Below are 16,464 nucleotides of genomic sequence, written 5' to 3'. Positions count from 1 at the left end.
GGAGCTGGTTAAGTAAAGCGGCTGTGCCATGTGCACAGAGGGACAGGTGCCTCAGTTTCCTTACCTTGTTTATTGGCAAGCCGTGACTTCTTGCAGTAGTAGGTAAGCTCCTGCTCACAGTGGTCCGCAAGGTTAATTGTGGCCTGGAGCTGCTCCATGCTGGCCACATACTCGAAAAACCCAGCATATGGGTTCTCTGGGTTAGTGTTTCTGACTCTTGTTAGGTCAGAGCCATTGTGCTGTATGACGGTCCATGCAGTTTCTTGTATGCGGAAATGGGGAAGAAAGAGAGGAGACCATCACTAGTCTGCAAAAGTTAAAATAAATAAAGAAAATCAAAATCACCTTTTATCTGAGTCAAATTTTTCTAGTCATCAAACCTCTCTGAGAGGTTTCAACACAAATGGGTTCTTAAAATATTTAAATTATAGTAAAGTGACTCTTTTCCCTTTAGTTTATACGACTGCCATGCATTTGCCATGATTTTTATTTTACGTGGCCATATAATTTAACCAGAAAATGTTTATGGTGAAAAATATTAAGAAAACTAATTATTAAAATTTGCGACACGTTTCATTTCATTGAATCCAATATCCAATTTTTAAAGATGCATCATGATTTTACTTAAAAAAAACAAAAGAAAAAGCTGCCTATTATAACTATAAAACATTGTTGATTATTGACACACCCTGAATTCAGGGATGCTACGATGTGAAAAAGGTGTATCTGTGAATTTCTGAAATATTTTAAATTATATGATATAAGTGATGATTTTTCTACTCTTAAAAATTCCCTTTACCATTCCCTTTACCAGCAAAGAAAGGTCAGATTTTTATGGGCTATATATATCTCTCTCTTCAGACAACATTTAATTATGAGTGCCCATCCTTTTCTTTTTAAATCGAATTTTAAATATTCATTTTGGTATTGTGTGATGTGCATAGTTATGGAATACAAGAGGACGTTACTTCCTTGAGCTGAATGCACCTGATACAGCATCAGCAACTCAACTAAAATAAAAAATAAAATATCTTTGAGTCCTTGCTAGAGCAATCCCTATCGACACTTGAATGTCTGTAAACATTACCATCATAATGATTACCAAAATTATGAAATGAAATAAAAATCCTACAATGTTTGTAATGGAAGATAGGCATATTGTATCTAGCCTTCAACCTTCCCAGAAATTGACTTCACATTATATTTACGGTGATAGATGCAGGCACAAGAACAGATTAATCAAAAGTCCTCTGATTTAATAGGTAAGAAACAGATTGGAAGTTGTCAAAACTCTGCTATCTATGTGATGTTAAGTCACATAACTCTTCTGTATTACAGAGGACTATTCCAAATTGGAGGAAACAGTAGGTAGAATTTCCTCCCCTCTCTTTAGCTAATGCATTCACATGGATCGACAATCAAAACAAGATAAGAGATTTCACTCCCATGCCTCACCAGGTCACCAGAATTTTGAATAGAAAGGTCTGTCTGCTAAATAAGACGGGAGGCAGCTTTGACAGTCCTATTGCCTTCTATGTGTGAGTGCATCACTATTTTTCTTGGAAACAACAGCAGTTACTTTTATTTCTGCTTTGCATTTCTCCTCACCATTCAGCTTTATCAGTAAATTAATTTCCTTAAAGAGGACATGATATAAAAGCTAATGAAATTAATTATGGATGGCCAGACTGTGACATAGTATAGAGACCGTCAGGATATTTGAGTTGCAGATCTGGAATAGATGTGCCCTTAAGAAAGTCAGGTAAAATCTGAGCCTCCATTTCCAACTTTAGAAAATAAACTGGCAGAATATAGGACAATATCATAGGTCTGAAATTCTATGATTTTAGCCAACCCAACCTTCGCTATTAGAGGTTTGTGATTATTGGGGCGCTTGGGTGGCTCAGTCGGTTAAGCGTCTGACTCTTGGTCCGGCACAAGTCAGGACAAGTCAGGACCTCACGGTTTGTGGGATCGAGCCCCGCCTTGGCCTGCTTGGGATTATCTCTCTCCCTCTCTCCCTGCCCCTCCCTCGCTCGCGTGTGCTCACTCGCACTCTCAAAAGAAATACATAATCTTTAAGAAAAAAAAGAAGTTCATGACCATTAATCAAGCAAATCCACTAACCTAGCCTCCACTGGAGTCTGCTTTAATTGTTCAGCAAACAATAAAATTTCCTTGTAATGAATCAATGGACAGCATACGGAAGCTCGACTCTGGCTGGGTAGCTGCCAAAGGAACAGGACAATATGCCTGCTTTTGTCTCTTTGCCTTTTGGTTCACACCGAGAGGGGCTTCCCTAGAGTTTAGCATCCACTGGGTCACAGTAAACACATGATTCTAAAGGTCTTTTAAGGGGTAAGGAATCCAAGGCTGTGGTGCACGACAGCCCTTGAAGGACCGTGCCCAGAAATGTTTCCTTTTGAAATTCTAAAATTTCAGTGTTACGGTAGTTTCTTTAAATGATTTCGTTTTTTAAAAATATTTATTCATTTTGAGGGGGGCCGGGGCAGAGAGAAGGAGAAAGAGAATCCCCAGCAGGCTCTGTACCGTCAACACAGAGCCCGGCACAGGGCTTCAACTCACGAACCGCGAGATCACGACCAGAGCCGAAATCAAGAATCAGACGCTTAACTGACTGAGCCACTCAGGTGTTGCTGATTTCATTTTTCAATAAAAAGTGCTACAAAGCATGAAGTTAAACAGATGCTGCATTTATCAGGCAATCTCGATTTCCGGGGCGAAGCAGAGACATCACGAGGAGCAATGAGAAAATGAGTGCCCAGCAGCCATGCAAAGCCCCATGTGCTTTGCAAACAGGGGAGCCTCTCACAACTATTAACCCTGAGCCTCTCTCCTGCTCTTTCAGACATGATTGCATTAGCTGATGTTTAGAAATTACAACTGTAAAGGACACAGACTTTATCATAATTTGTAACTCAGCATTTTGTGATTTATTCCATGGGGCTTTTCCACTGGCCTGGAGGCTCCCTGAGAAGAGTGATGGTTTCTGATTTGCTAACCACCGTATCTGCAGCACACAGCACGGGGGCTGGCACAACACGCCCAAAAGACTTTAGTTACAGAACTGAGGGAATAAACACATGAACGAATTAAAGACAAGGTACTCTCCAGACGAGAGTACAACCTTCAGGTTCCATGGTGGCCGTGAGCCTTGCCTTGCCTCTCAGCTGCTTTAGAACTTTGTAAACTGTCAACTCACAGTTTTGCAAAAGAGTAAGTCTGACACTGTGGAGGGCGTGACATGTTATCCTACTTGTAAGTTAACTGGTTATCTTGCCTCCTATCTGCATTCTATCCGTTTGTCTGCATCTAGCTACCGAGATCTAGATTTACGCGGGTGGAGGAAGACGGCCGCTCAGAGACACAGGAGTCTTTGGATCAGGGGCCGTCTGCCCACGGAAAATCTTAGCAGCCTCTAGGCTCTACGGCCCAATGTCCCGTGGGCCAATACAGAGAGCGCCAGATGCGCCCGCCCATGCGGGGTCTGCACCCAAGAGAGGAAACCCCCAGAAGTATGAGACTTGGGAGATCACGTGCGATGGCTGGCACATCTTCTCCTCCCCTCCACAGAGGGAGAGGGGCCTTCTGGCTCTAGAATGCCACAGATCTCTGGGGAGAGGCGCCACTCCACAGGTTGTTTAAATCACTTTTGGAGTGCAGGCAAATGCATCTGGGGGGGATAAACCTTCTCAATCTCTCCAGAGAAATTCACTATCTCTAACTTCCAAGACATATGCATATGAAATTATCCTTTAACGCAGGCTTCTAGATTTAATTAATTAATGTGTTTAGTCTTATTGGCTCAGCAAGCAAGCATGGTTTTCCTTACAACAAGTAATGATTGCCCACACTTGAGCAAATTCCATCCGGCAGAAGTTCGAGGGACTCCCCTTTTCTACTATGGACGAAGCCGGGTCTTCCTCAGTCTGCACATTAATTTCAACATTACCGATGTGCCCCGAGGTCTGTTCTTTGGATTCTCCTTTGAACTGGTTGTAACATCTTACCAGTTTCCTCATGAACAATGCGTTAAAATCTTTACAATGTGTTTTTGAGCTTTTATTTTTCTATCTGCCTAAGAGTCATGATTGTATTATTATTTTTTTAATTATCCTCTACCAAAGGCAAAGAGAGGTAAGTTGTTGCAGTAAGGAGACACAGGGACATGAGTAAGGAAAGACAGCTGAAACGGGCAGCAAATCTATGAAATTTAATAAATACACTAAAAAAAAAAAATGGAAAGGCAGTTTGGGTCCACCGGTGTCTTTCCCCGAAGAGATTTCTAATATATAGATTGCATGTAAAGGACCTGAGTAATTAAGAACCTGATTTATCTTAGGCTGACTGCTATTTTTTAGTGTGATAACAGTGTAAAGAAAAAACATGCTGTTTAAGCAACACTCTTGCAGAGCTCGTGTTCCTTCAGGATTAACAGCGGAGGGTGACAGATGTGATGAAAAGCTGTGAGGTCAGGTAGGAAGTGCTGTGTTCAGGAAAGCCTCGGAGATGAAAGGGAAGAGCAGCTAGTGTTCTGGGGCAAAACTGGACGTAAACAAGGCTGCATCTGAATAACGATAGTTGGTTATTAACTCTCAGAGCTATCAGGAAGGCCTGATTGTTGAAATGCCTAGAGTAAAAATAATTTTGTTGTTATAAATCTTAACGACGCTCCAGCTTTCCCAGGGGATGGTCTCAGGAGCCCCAATCTCAGAGCTTGTTTAGAGAGCAGAGGCCCAGGCCTTGGGCTTGAAAATTGAGTCAGTGAAACTAAATGTAGGAGTCTTGGTGGTGGTGCAGAAAGAATAAGGTTAAGCGACGGAATTAGCATTATCATCAAAGTTTGAAAGCCCCAGCTCAAGCACTCATCAATCGCTCCCCACTGAAACAATTGTCCTTACAATGCAATGTTTGATCATGAGACACAACGCCTTGAACCTAGAGCTATTTCATTTTAGAAAAAGCAGTGGATTTAGGGGCTCCTGGGTGGCTCAGTGCATCTGACTTTAGCTGAGGTCATGATCTGACGGTTCACGGGTTCTAGCCCCATGTCGGGCTCTGTGCTGACAGCTGGGAGCCTGAAGCCTGCTCAGATTCTGTGGCTCTCTCTCTCTGCGCCACCCCCGCCCCCCAAAAATAAACTTAAAAAAAAAAAAAGGAAAAGAAAAAGTGGATTTAGTGTAGAAGAAAAAAGCCATGTACATTTCTAAAGAGACAGTCACTGGGATTCCTATTATCCCGTCTACTTATTTTTAAATTATATTTACAGTACTCTGTTTAGAAAGAATTTTCAGTCTTGAACATAGTTTGGGAAATTATCCATTCAAAAGAAGTTTCCTTTGTAGTTTTTAGCTTGTAATGCTTCAAGGTATTTAAATCCACGTGGAATCATTTGTTTGACAATGATTCTAGACTAATAACTGGATTTTTTTTAGGTTACCCATTTGCAAGTTACGGATTCAGCATTTTGCCTTGTTTTTATAATTGTTATACTTGATTTATACAACTAGAGGATATGTTACTGGCTATAAGCAACGTGACGCTGATAGAACACAGCCTTTTCTAGTGGAAAAATGTTCAGACTGGGAGAAAGGAGACAAGGTTTTAGTCCCTGATTGCTCCCTAATGATTCTTTCCCCAACCTCCCTGCTTTCCTCATTTGCAAAAACCAGATCAACAGGGAACGTTTCAAGCTGTAACATTATTTTTCACTGGGTTGTTACATTCTGGGATTGCCACTTTAGTGTGAATGTATTTCAATATTCCGGGGTTTCTGATGACACTTAGCTGATTCCTAACTGGATTATCTGTATCTGCTCTCAATGGCTTGCTTTTCAAACGGCTTTACATGTTGCGAATGTCCTCTCCAGCATCAATGCTTTCTGATCATTTTGCTGAGGCAAAATTAACCTCTGTATGTGTGCATATACATATTTCCTTCATGTCCGTCAGAGTTGTTATCGAATTAGCACGACGCTTCGTTGACTGCGATAGGGCTCGTGACTGGTAAAGCAATATGAGGAGGTAAATGTTGATTTAATAGAAAGGGAACAATTCATTCCATAAAATGAAACTCGGAATTTCCTTGTCATTTAGATAATTTAAGTGCACATGGCCTATCAATTTTGGAATTATTATCCATACAAAGATAATATATGCATGTATGTGAATATAATTCAATCCTCACTATTTGCAGTTCCTCATTATCTGGAAATCGCCTACTGCCTAAAATTTATTTGAACCCCCAAATCATGACTCGAGGCACTCTTGTACATCTACAGACATGTACACGCAGCAAAAAGCTTGAGTTGCCCAATCCACACGTACCCCCCAAACATTTTTTTTAACAATGGCCTCGAAGTGTGGTGCTAAAGAGCTGTCTAGTATTTCGAGTGCAAGAAGGCTGTGTGACGTGCCTCATGAGAAAACAGGTGCTAGAATAAACCTCGTTAAAGTGTGAGTCACAGTGCTGTTGGTTGTGAGTTCAATGTCAATGAATTAACAGTATGTATTAAATAAGGTGTCTCTAATCCGAAACACAAGTCAAACAAGGTCATGTGTTGATCGGTTGATGAGAATGTTGGCTAATTCGGTGTCTGTTGTTGCTTTGCGGAACAGAACGATGTTATAATCACGGATAATGAGACTTGTGTGTGTATGTGTGTGGTGTGTGTCTATGTTTCGTACAGTTTTAAAGATTACGGATACTTATCAACCTAGAGGTATCTGATTTATAGAATCAAAACCTTCTAAGCATGTGCCTGTGGATACTTCAGGATGCATTGTGGGAACACAGGATTCACAAGGACGCGGGGATAGATTGTTAAATGTCACTCACCACCCAAGCTGTACGAACAGGAAAAATCAAAAAGTTATTTGACACTTAAATTCCTGTATTTCACTGCAAAGTCTTCCCTTCCTCTCTGTGAAGTATTTTCAAATGTATTATGTTTCAGCCTCACATAATGGAACAGTCTGTTTTGTGAAGTTGGAGAAGCACAGGTCCCAAGCAGCGATTCTCAAAGCTAGGTACACAGAGGAGTCAACTGGGGAGACGTGTAAAATATCGATTCTGTTGTCACCGCAACCACGTTGTCAGAACCTGACTCGAGTGCTGCCTGGGGGTCCGTGCTGGGTACAAGAGGGAACGTCACTGAAGGGACACACATGCGGGAATCATGTGTCTTAGGGTGCTTTGGCGTGGGGGCAGTGCCCGAATGTTTGTGCCCCGCTCCATTCATATGTTGAACCATCGGGTAATTAGGTCATGAGGGTGGGGATCAGTCGTCTTGTAAAAGAGACCCCAGAGACCCTCTTCCATCACATGAGAATGCCAGAAGTCTGTGGCCCAGGAGAGACCCTCAGCTGACTATGCCGGTGCCACGAGCTTGGACTTCCCAGTCTCTAAAACTGTAAGAAACGAATTTCTGTTGTTTGTAAGCTACCCAGCCTGTGGTTATTTTGCTACAGCAGCTCAAACGGACTAAGACAGGCAATGCCTTCAATGACTGTGAGAACAAATGGAAGACGCCTAGCTGTGTTACATGAAAAACCTTTGAAGATACAGTCTAATTTTCTAATTTTCCCAAATATCTGTTGCCATGGTTTCAGCACCATCCTCCAGGTTTTAGAATTACACATTAATCCAAAGGAACTTTTGCTCCCACATTCAACAGCCTTTCTCAGTATCTCCTTTGAATGTGTCACAGACATCTCAAACTCAACATGTGTAAAATTCTGACCGAGCTGCTGGACTTTGCCCTCAAACCTTTTCTGACCACCTCTCAAATGTCGGCAACTCGACCACTCCAGCTGCCCAAGCCAAAACGTGGTGTTATTTTGGTTTCCTTTTGTTTTCTCACATCTCACACGTACTTGGTGAGAAAGTCAAAACTGCCTCCACCATCCACACTGCTATTGTCTATCATCATCCTCTTGCCTGGATTCTTGCACTACTTGAACTGGTTGTCCAAGCGGGTTTCCACTCCTACTACAGACATACAGAGACACATACATTATACACACGTACACATAGATCTGCATCTTATGTATAGCCATGCCTGTGGAGTGTATGTGTGTATACGCATGTGTGTGTATGTGTGGACCCCTGCTCCTAGATGGGCATTTCCCAACACTGGAGCCATCATGATCCCACGGAAGGCAGAGTGCATCCATCGGTGCTTAAAAGTCCCCAGTGTCTTCTCATCTCATTCAAAGTAAATATCAGGGACTTCACAACATTGTTGTAAGGACCTCGTGACTTCCCCGCCTGCCCCTGCCTTACTGACTCTCTTGCTCTCCCGCTACTCCCAGATAACTTGCCACACTCCTACCACACGAGATTTGTTGCTGTTTTCTGAAAGCACCTGGGAAGATCACTGCTCTCAGCACTTAGCACTTGCTATTTCCTTTGCCTGGAAGGTTCTTGCCCCAGATAGTCACTGCCTGATTTTTAAGTAGTGAATCTTCCTCTGAAACACCTCCTACTTCAATTTAATATTTCCTTTTTCTGTTTGTTTTGCTCCAGAAAACTGTGACTTCCTGACACAGAGCTATTCAATGTAAACTTTTGGCCACGATGGAATAGGCAGCTGCTGAGCAGTTAAAATATGGCCAGTGAGGTTGGAAAACGGGACGGTTAACTTAATCTTGTTTTTATTAATTTAAATTTAAAATGTATTTCAATTCATTTAGCTTTATTAATTAGTTTTTATTAAATTTGAATCGAGGGTCGCTTGGGTGGCTCAGTCGGTTGAGTGTCCGACCTCGGCTCAGGGCATGACCTCACTGTTCGTCAGTTTGAGTCCCGTATCGGGCTCTGTGCTGACAGCTCAGAGCCTGGAACCTGCTTCGGATTCTGTGTCTCCCTCTCTCTCCGTCCCTCCCCCACTCACACTCTAACTTCCTCTCTGTCAAAAATAAATAAACATTAAAAAAACTGAATCAAAATAGGCATTTGTTACAAGTGGCTACTACAGTAGACGGCACAGTTCATCCAGAATCCATTTTTTTGGGTTTGATGATGCAGAGATCAAGATTCCTTTTTATGACATTTATATACACCCCCGCCCCTCCCCCTGCCGGCTCCCCAGCACCACTGGTTGAAAGACCATATTCCCTTCACTGTGTATCAATGCCTTTGGAGTAAGTCAACTATCCATATGGTTCTTCGTGTCCCTTCAAATCTGCTGATAAATCTTAGAATCTGCGTTCCAGTTTTCACCAAAGCAATTATATCAACAAATAAATACTCCACTGGAATTTTAATTAAGATTTTCACTGAATCAATACCTACATGGGAAGAATTGAGATTTATACTATACTGAGTTTCCCAATCAATGAAATTTTTACATTTCCCCATCTAGTTAGAATTTCAATTTATCTCATGAGCATTTTATCCTTATCTATATAGAAACCATGCATATCTTTCGTTAGATTTATTACCTTCTATTTGAGATTTTTTTACGCTATTGAAAATAAAATCTAAAACTTCATTTTGCTTATTGCCGGTATACAGACATGAAATTAGTTTTTATATTAACTTGATACCCAGTGATCACCCTAAAGTTTATCTGTAAATTATGGAGAATATTCTCAATATATCACCTGGCCGAGGACAAATAATGAGAACCTTAGTTCTACCTTTCCAGTACTTTGATCCTTCCTTTCTTTCTCTTGCTTTATTGCACTGGCAAGGACCTCTATCCCATACAGTGGTGAACAGAGTGATAATAGCAGGCATCTTGTGTTAATGCTGGTAACACAGGTAAAGATTTCAATATTTCACCATGAAGTATGAATGTGCTGGAGAGTTTTTTGTGAGTGCTCTTTAACAAAGTAAGGAAATTTCCTTCCGTTGGTAATTTATTGAGTTTTCATTTTCTCCCTTTTCATAAGTGGATGTTGCATTTAATCAAACACATTTTCCATGACTATTAATACCTATTTAAATGTACGTAAGTAACAAATTCAAGAATACAAGTTATGTTTACCTACATTTAAAAAGTAAATTATTTTCCAAAGCTTTCACATGTATCAATCTTCTCAGAGAAATAAAGTCTGTCCTTTTTGTTTGGAGACTTAATAAGATACTTCATTATTAGATGTTCTACCCAGATACCGCATTCATTGAAAATAATAAAACATTTTAAATCATTACCATTAAACTATTTTTTAAAGATTTATGTTGAGCTCTTTTGCTGAACAATATACATTTTAATCAAGTTGCAAATTAGGCCAACTTTCTACTGGTTTCATTTTAATTTTGTGTGTTTAAAGCTTCATGCAAATTTAACTATTAAATGAAAATTGATTAACTCACCAGTCATATTGCAATATAGAAGAAAGGGTTCCAGGGGACCACTTCCATCTGTATCTATATAGTAAAACCCTGAAGTATTTCCTCTGTGCTTATAGGATTCACATGACTGCTCATAGATAGCTGTAAAAAAAAATGGACCATCATAAATGGAATAGTATAAAATGAATCTCTGAAGTTCTAATTTGGACACAAAACACTCCAAGTGCTGAAATGTAATATGTACATTACTGACCAGGAGAAAAGATAGGACACACTTTAAAACTCATTCTTTTTTTAAAAAAAAATAACTAATATGGATGAAAGTAGGTTATATAGAGAAAGGCAGAATGAGGTTGAATTGCATGGCATTTCTTTCTGTCATTAAAGGAATATGAGATTACTGAGTCAAAATAAAAAAATATTTTTTACATTAGGTAAAACAACAAAAGAGACAGTATGTGTTTTAAATGTTAACATATAAGTACGCTGTAACACCCATTTTGGACATCCATTCAAATGGATCTTGTGACATCCACTTTGGAATTTCTAATTCTAGCATCACCTAACATCTGAAACACAATAGTGTAATCTCCTTAAATAATCTGCTATTATCCAATAATTATGAAATAGAAAGGTTTTAAATAATGTTGTAACAATTCTCCTTTCTCACAAAAATTACTTAAAAAAAATAATGACCGGCAAAGCTCTTCATCAATAATTTTAAAAGTAATTTACAAAAGAAACTTTCTCTAATTCTCTGTAATGAGAATTTAAGATAATTAAAACTGGAGGCAGAAGAAATATCTATATTAAATATTCCTTCAAGTGGTCTCAATATGTTTTGATCCATAATTGGATGGGTTTTTTTTTTTAAAGTTCATTTATTTACTTTGAGAGAGAGAAAGCATGAGCAGGAGACAGGCAGAGACAGGGAGAGAGGATCCCAAGCAGCCTCCACACTGTCAGTGCAGAACCCAACAAGGGGCCTGATCCCAGAAACCATGAGATCATGACCTGAGAAGAAATCAAGAGTTGGATGTTTAACTGACTGAGCCCCCAGGTGTCCCCATAATTGGACGTTTTTGATTATACAATTATACATTTGCCATGTACAAGTTTTGATATTAATAGCTATATATGATACACACATCGCATTGAACACTCGGTCAAATGTACTGATAATTTTCATAAAGCTTTTGATTTTATGAAATGAGAAATAAGTCATACCCTGAATGTCCTTCCTTGATCTAGTCTAAATTTTGGAAAATTATGTTAATGACTTTTTAGGCAATATGAAATAATGTTAACTAATTTGCTCAATGTTACTGAAATTTCAGATAATCATACAAATTTACTTCCCTATACCTCCACCTTCTGATGGTTTTATTTTGTTCCTATTATATATTACATAGACAAGAATTTAAGCATGGGTTGTTTTCTAGTCACATTTATATTTTGTGCAGTGAAACAGGCATGTAAAAATGGTTATTTTATTCACTTCTGCACACATATACATACGTTCATAAATTCTTTGAAGGCGGTTGGCAGGAGATATACATAACTTGAGAGTCAGGGTTGGTATTAGAAAGGACACATGATTGAGGTGCCTGGATGGCTCAGTTGGTTAACTATCTGACTTGATTTTGGCTGAAGTAGTGATCTCACAGTTTACGGGTTCGAGCCCCATGTCAGGCTCTGCAGTGATAGTGCAGTGCCTGCTTGGGATTCTCTCTCTTCCCCTCTCTCTCTGCCCTTACCCTATTCGTACTCTCTCTCTCTCAAAATAAATAAATAAACTTTGAAAAAGAAAGGACACATGATTCCATGATGGTAATTGGGAGTACATTTGCTTCGTGTGTATTGCTTGACTCTTTATAATATGAATGTTTATAACATATTATTTTCTAATAAAACCTTTTAAAGACTCCATCCCTGCCCCGTTCTCTATTTATGCTAACGACAGTGAAGACTTCACTACAACCAAGTTTGTCCTCCTGGCCCCATTTCTCAGAATGTTTATTGGCCAAAACCCTTCAGCTCCATCTGGACTACCTGTTCAAGAACCTAGTAAGTTAACTCCATGCTTAGAGCAAAATGTGGCCATAAACAAAAATACTTTATCAACCAGTTTTTTTCCCTCAGAATGTAAATATTTAGATTCATTCATAACAATTACAAACAAAGGGTCAATTAAAACACATTGAATTAGCGTTTTGTTGGGAGTTACTACAATTAGGAAGATGGTGAATATGAAAAAGTCAACTAGACTGGCCTTCTGCTACTGGACCTGGCTCGAGTAACTTGGTCTCTAGTTACAGTGAGGCGTGGCCTTCGCAACAGTAGGCATCCTTCATGATGCGAACATAAGCTGATGCCTAAGAATGACCCTGGCTGCAGTGGTGCAGGCTTGAGGGTGACACCAGGAGCCCCTCCCGCTCACGCCGTCGTCAGCCCCGAATCAGGACCTCTGAGGGTCCGTTCCAGAACCTGCAGGGCTGGGAGCCCGGGATGCTAACTCTCCACTCCGACAGGAGTAAAAGTAGCACACGGTGAAGAGACTGCGAATGGAGAGACTGATGACTGCATAGAACACCCTCGCCTGAGGTCAAGCCTGTGGGACATTGTAGTAGGAGAGAGGTCGCTCAGCAGTGTCTGTAATAATGTGAAAAAGTGGGAGAGAAAAATGGGCGTTTAGATCTCCCCGTCCTATGTACTGAAAAAGTGGACATCAAAATGGCATATGAGTCTTACTTACAATGCATGCAAACACTTCATCGGAAAAACTGCGTGGTTTATAATATACATAGAGTATTTATTGGTTGTGCTCCCAGGCTCTGAAGCACAATTCCAAGAGTTCACATACTCAGTGTCCCTCAGTTATTGAAGGGGCCTTGGGCAAGGTGATTAGTCTCTCTCTGTTATTTCATGAGTAAACTAGGGATAATAATAGTAACCTACTAATTCAGTGAATTTGGAACATCAGAATTCAATGAATTGGGACATAAAAAATATTATATCAGTACCTGCATTTAGAAAACATTCAATAAAATGAACTATTATGATTAACATCGTTACCTGCCATGCTTATTTCATTATTCTCACTAATGGGGTTATGAGAATTTAAGGATTACTCATTCTGTATTATTTATTATTTATTCATTATCTATGTTTATTCACTATTTATATTTATCCTTAGCTGCCTTTTTTTTTTCGATATACATTTCTCCTTTGCCAGCTCTCCTACTCTTTTCTATCCTGTTTTATGTTACCTACTTCTATAAGCTACTTCGACAACTTTGTGCAAAGAGGTATGGATTTAAAATAAACTAGGAATCAACTGGACGCTAAAATTCAGGCCTGCACGTTCCAATCCACGGACATATATGCGCACAGCCACGAAAAGGGAAATGGAACAAGGAAATCGGAACAGAGGCAAGAAGAAGCAAGTGTGTTCGGCTTACAGTTGTGACAAGTAGCTCCCGTGTAGCCAGTGTTTGCACAGTTGCAGTGAAAGGTATTCCAGGACTGGGAACATTCACCGCCATGTTCACAGTAGTTGGGCAAACACCTACAAAAAGGTGCAGATACAATCACTACTTTTCATTTTGAGCTGTCATAAACTGTTGGTCATGGTCATGTGAGAGAAGAATGTCCACAGTACCAGAAAGGGTAAATTTAACATGACTAATGGTTATTCAGTCTGTCATTAAGGTGCTTTAATCACAGAACCAAACCTTAGATCAATAGCTGCATCAGATTTCAACCAATTCTCGTTGGTTGTGACTGCTTAATTTTCAACATGTCCTGCTACATCAGAGCACTTTCTTTTCCCTAAGTAAACATAACACTAATTCAATATGCTGCCAGAAATACCAATAGCTTACATAAAATAACAACACTCAATCTTATTGATTTCCTACACTGAATATTTAAAGAAACAAGAATAAAAAAGAGAGAAGAAAAGAAGGAAGTAAGACGGAGGGACATCTTTATTCACTTTTTGAGTAGAGTGAATACCTCTAGGAATGTTGACGTTTCATTGGACAGGCACACAAATTCATAGCAGTGTGTTGGGGTGCTCTAGGATGCTGAATGGAACTCACAGGGGCTCCCAGGATATTTGAACTTTTCCAGAGAAATACAGGCATACTCAATATCTGCCCAAACTTGCACAATTTCCTGCTTGAGGTAGTTCAATGTCAACATTAGATCATAATACATTCCTTTCAATGATGTCCCATATTTAAGAACCTGGGTTTTCAGTAGTTGCTAAAAAACTAAAACCATGTGAAACCATGTGAAATCAGTGTTGAACAAAAATGAGGGTGGCAGTGTCTGACCTGATCCCAAGTTTTGAAAAGTTGTGCAATACTCAACAGATAAACACGTGTAATTGTGAAGTAGCTGTGTTGAATTCAAAATAAAATTAAAATATTTTTCAAATTATATATATACATATATATAATCTACATATATAAGTTACAATATATATTATGTATGTATATTCCATTTTCAAAGGCTTACTAAATTTTAGGACATATCTATAAAGTTGTTTGGACCTAAGTTACATCTTAAATGAAGGTGTTAGTTATATCTTTTGGCTTGGAACACTATGAAAAAATTACTGAACTATATAAGGCACTGTGGCCAAAAAACTTGGGGAGCTTCTGGTACCGACCTGAAGAGCCCTGATCAGATTATGGATGCTTTTCAGTATTGATATGGAAAGGTCTATTGAGACCAAAGTTTGAAATGCTCGCCATTACTCCCAAACAAAAAATTAAACTGCAAAGCCTATCAAGAATATATTCATGCTTGGGGTTTCTGCCACCTCCTTTATTAAAACTAAGGATGGGAACTTTGTGTTCTGCTCATAGGATTTCTCCAATTTTAACTGAAAACAATGCCAGTGAATTTTCCTGATTATAAAAAACAGATACCCACTGTACAAAAAAATCAAACAACCCAGGACACAGCAGAGGAGAAATATGGTTTATAATCTCATATATAAAAATCACCATTACAAATATATACATGCATGCGCATGCATATATAAACGTATATATGCCTTTGTGTGTGTGATTATGTTCATAAATAAAATCGTATGTTATTTTCCAACCTCCTTCTTAAGGATTCACAAATAAATAGTGGGCATCTTTCTACGCCAATTAAGTTTATATATATTTTAGTATTTTTATAGATTCACAGGAATCCATTCAGGAATGTTTCATGCTGTACGTATTTTTTTAAGCATTTCAGATCAGTAACAATCTAGAAGAAAGAGGTAGATTAAAAAACTTAAGACACGACAAATCCTAGTTGGTGATCAGAAAAGAAAAGGACAGCAGGCTCACGGACCTCAGCCATGCTTTAAAAGATATAAGTGGCTATACCTAAGATCCTAAAGAATGAATAATCAGTGTGATACATGTGCCATTTCTATTTGATTTGCTGCTGCTGAAAGATATTGAATTCATTTTCCTTGATTCTTGTTAGACCTGACTTTTCGCCTCTTTTAAGTACAATGTGAAGACTGGATTGTGGGTGGTGGTGAAATTCACCGTGTAGCAGCCTCTCCTGACAACTAGTAAGTAACCTAGAGTAAATTACATTGTAGAGTGAAGGACTGCTTTTCATTCAGTGTTCTCAACAATTTACGCTCTTCTCTTTCCTTAGTCATTCTCTGTAGCCTCCAACACTTTTCTGTTGATATTTGTCATTATTTTCGCTGTTCATAATGGGCCGGGGATACGGACAGCAGCCCCCTTTGTGGTTCTGTCCTCACCTCGCCGAGGGACTGGCCTCCCTCGGCCCTCAGGCACCCAGATTTCTGACTTAGGGTCACTTCCCCTGTATGTCCATAGAGGACAGGGGCAGGGCTTCTAGGTGAGTGTGCGTGTGTGAATGTGGATAAGGGAGATGTGAGTGTGTAAGGGGTGTGGGAATGTTCTTGTAAGTGTGCGCATGTGTGTGTGCATGTGCGTGGATTAGTAAGTAAGGAGGCGCCAGAATGTGCAAATAAAGAGTGTATTGTAAAGACTGGATGTGGTAAAGCTTTGGAAGCGTGTGAGTGAGCACACAAATGTGTACACACGTATGAAAGGCTGTTCGTCTGTGTGTAAAGAGTATGTGCGAATGACCGT

At 39.5% G+C, this 16,464-nt stretch overlaps 1 protein-coding gene across 5 annotated transcripts in view; it reads right to left on the bottom strand.

Annotated features, from left to right (window-relative positions):
- The window catches only part of CNTNAP4 (contactin associated protein family member 4), a 251,964-nt gene that overhangs the window by 65,153 nt on the left and 170,347 nt on the right, over positions 1-16,464 (bottom strand). For all 5 annotated transcript variants that reach the window (XM_078439006.1, XM_060650097.2, XM_060650096.2 and 2 more), the window contains 3 exons: positions 13,783-13,889; positions 10,343-10,462; positions 65-262 (listed from right to left, as the gene is read on the bottom strand). In XM_078439006.1, coding sequence (XP_078295132.1) covers positions 65-262; positions 10,343-10,462; positions 13,783-13,889 — 425 coding nt within the window. The remainder of the gene's footprint in view (positions 1-64; positions 263-10,342; positions 10,463-13,782; positions 13,890-16,464) is intronic.

Source organism: Panthera onca, chromosome E2 (genome assembly GCF_046562875.1).
Source record: "Panthera onca isolate mPanOnc1 chromosome E2, mPanOnc1 haplotype 2, whole genome shotgun sequence".
Classification (NCBI taxonomy): domain Eukaryota; kingdom Metazoa; phylum Chordata; class Mammalia; order Carnivora; family Felidae; genus Panthera; species Panthera onca.
The sequence above is the reverse complement of the archived record's forward strand: the minus strand, read 5'-3'. Positions and strand labels throughout refer to the sequence as shown.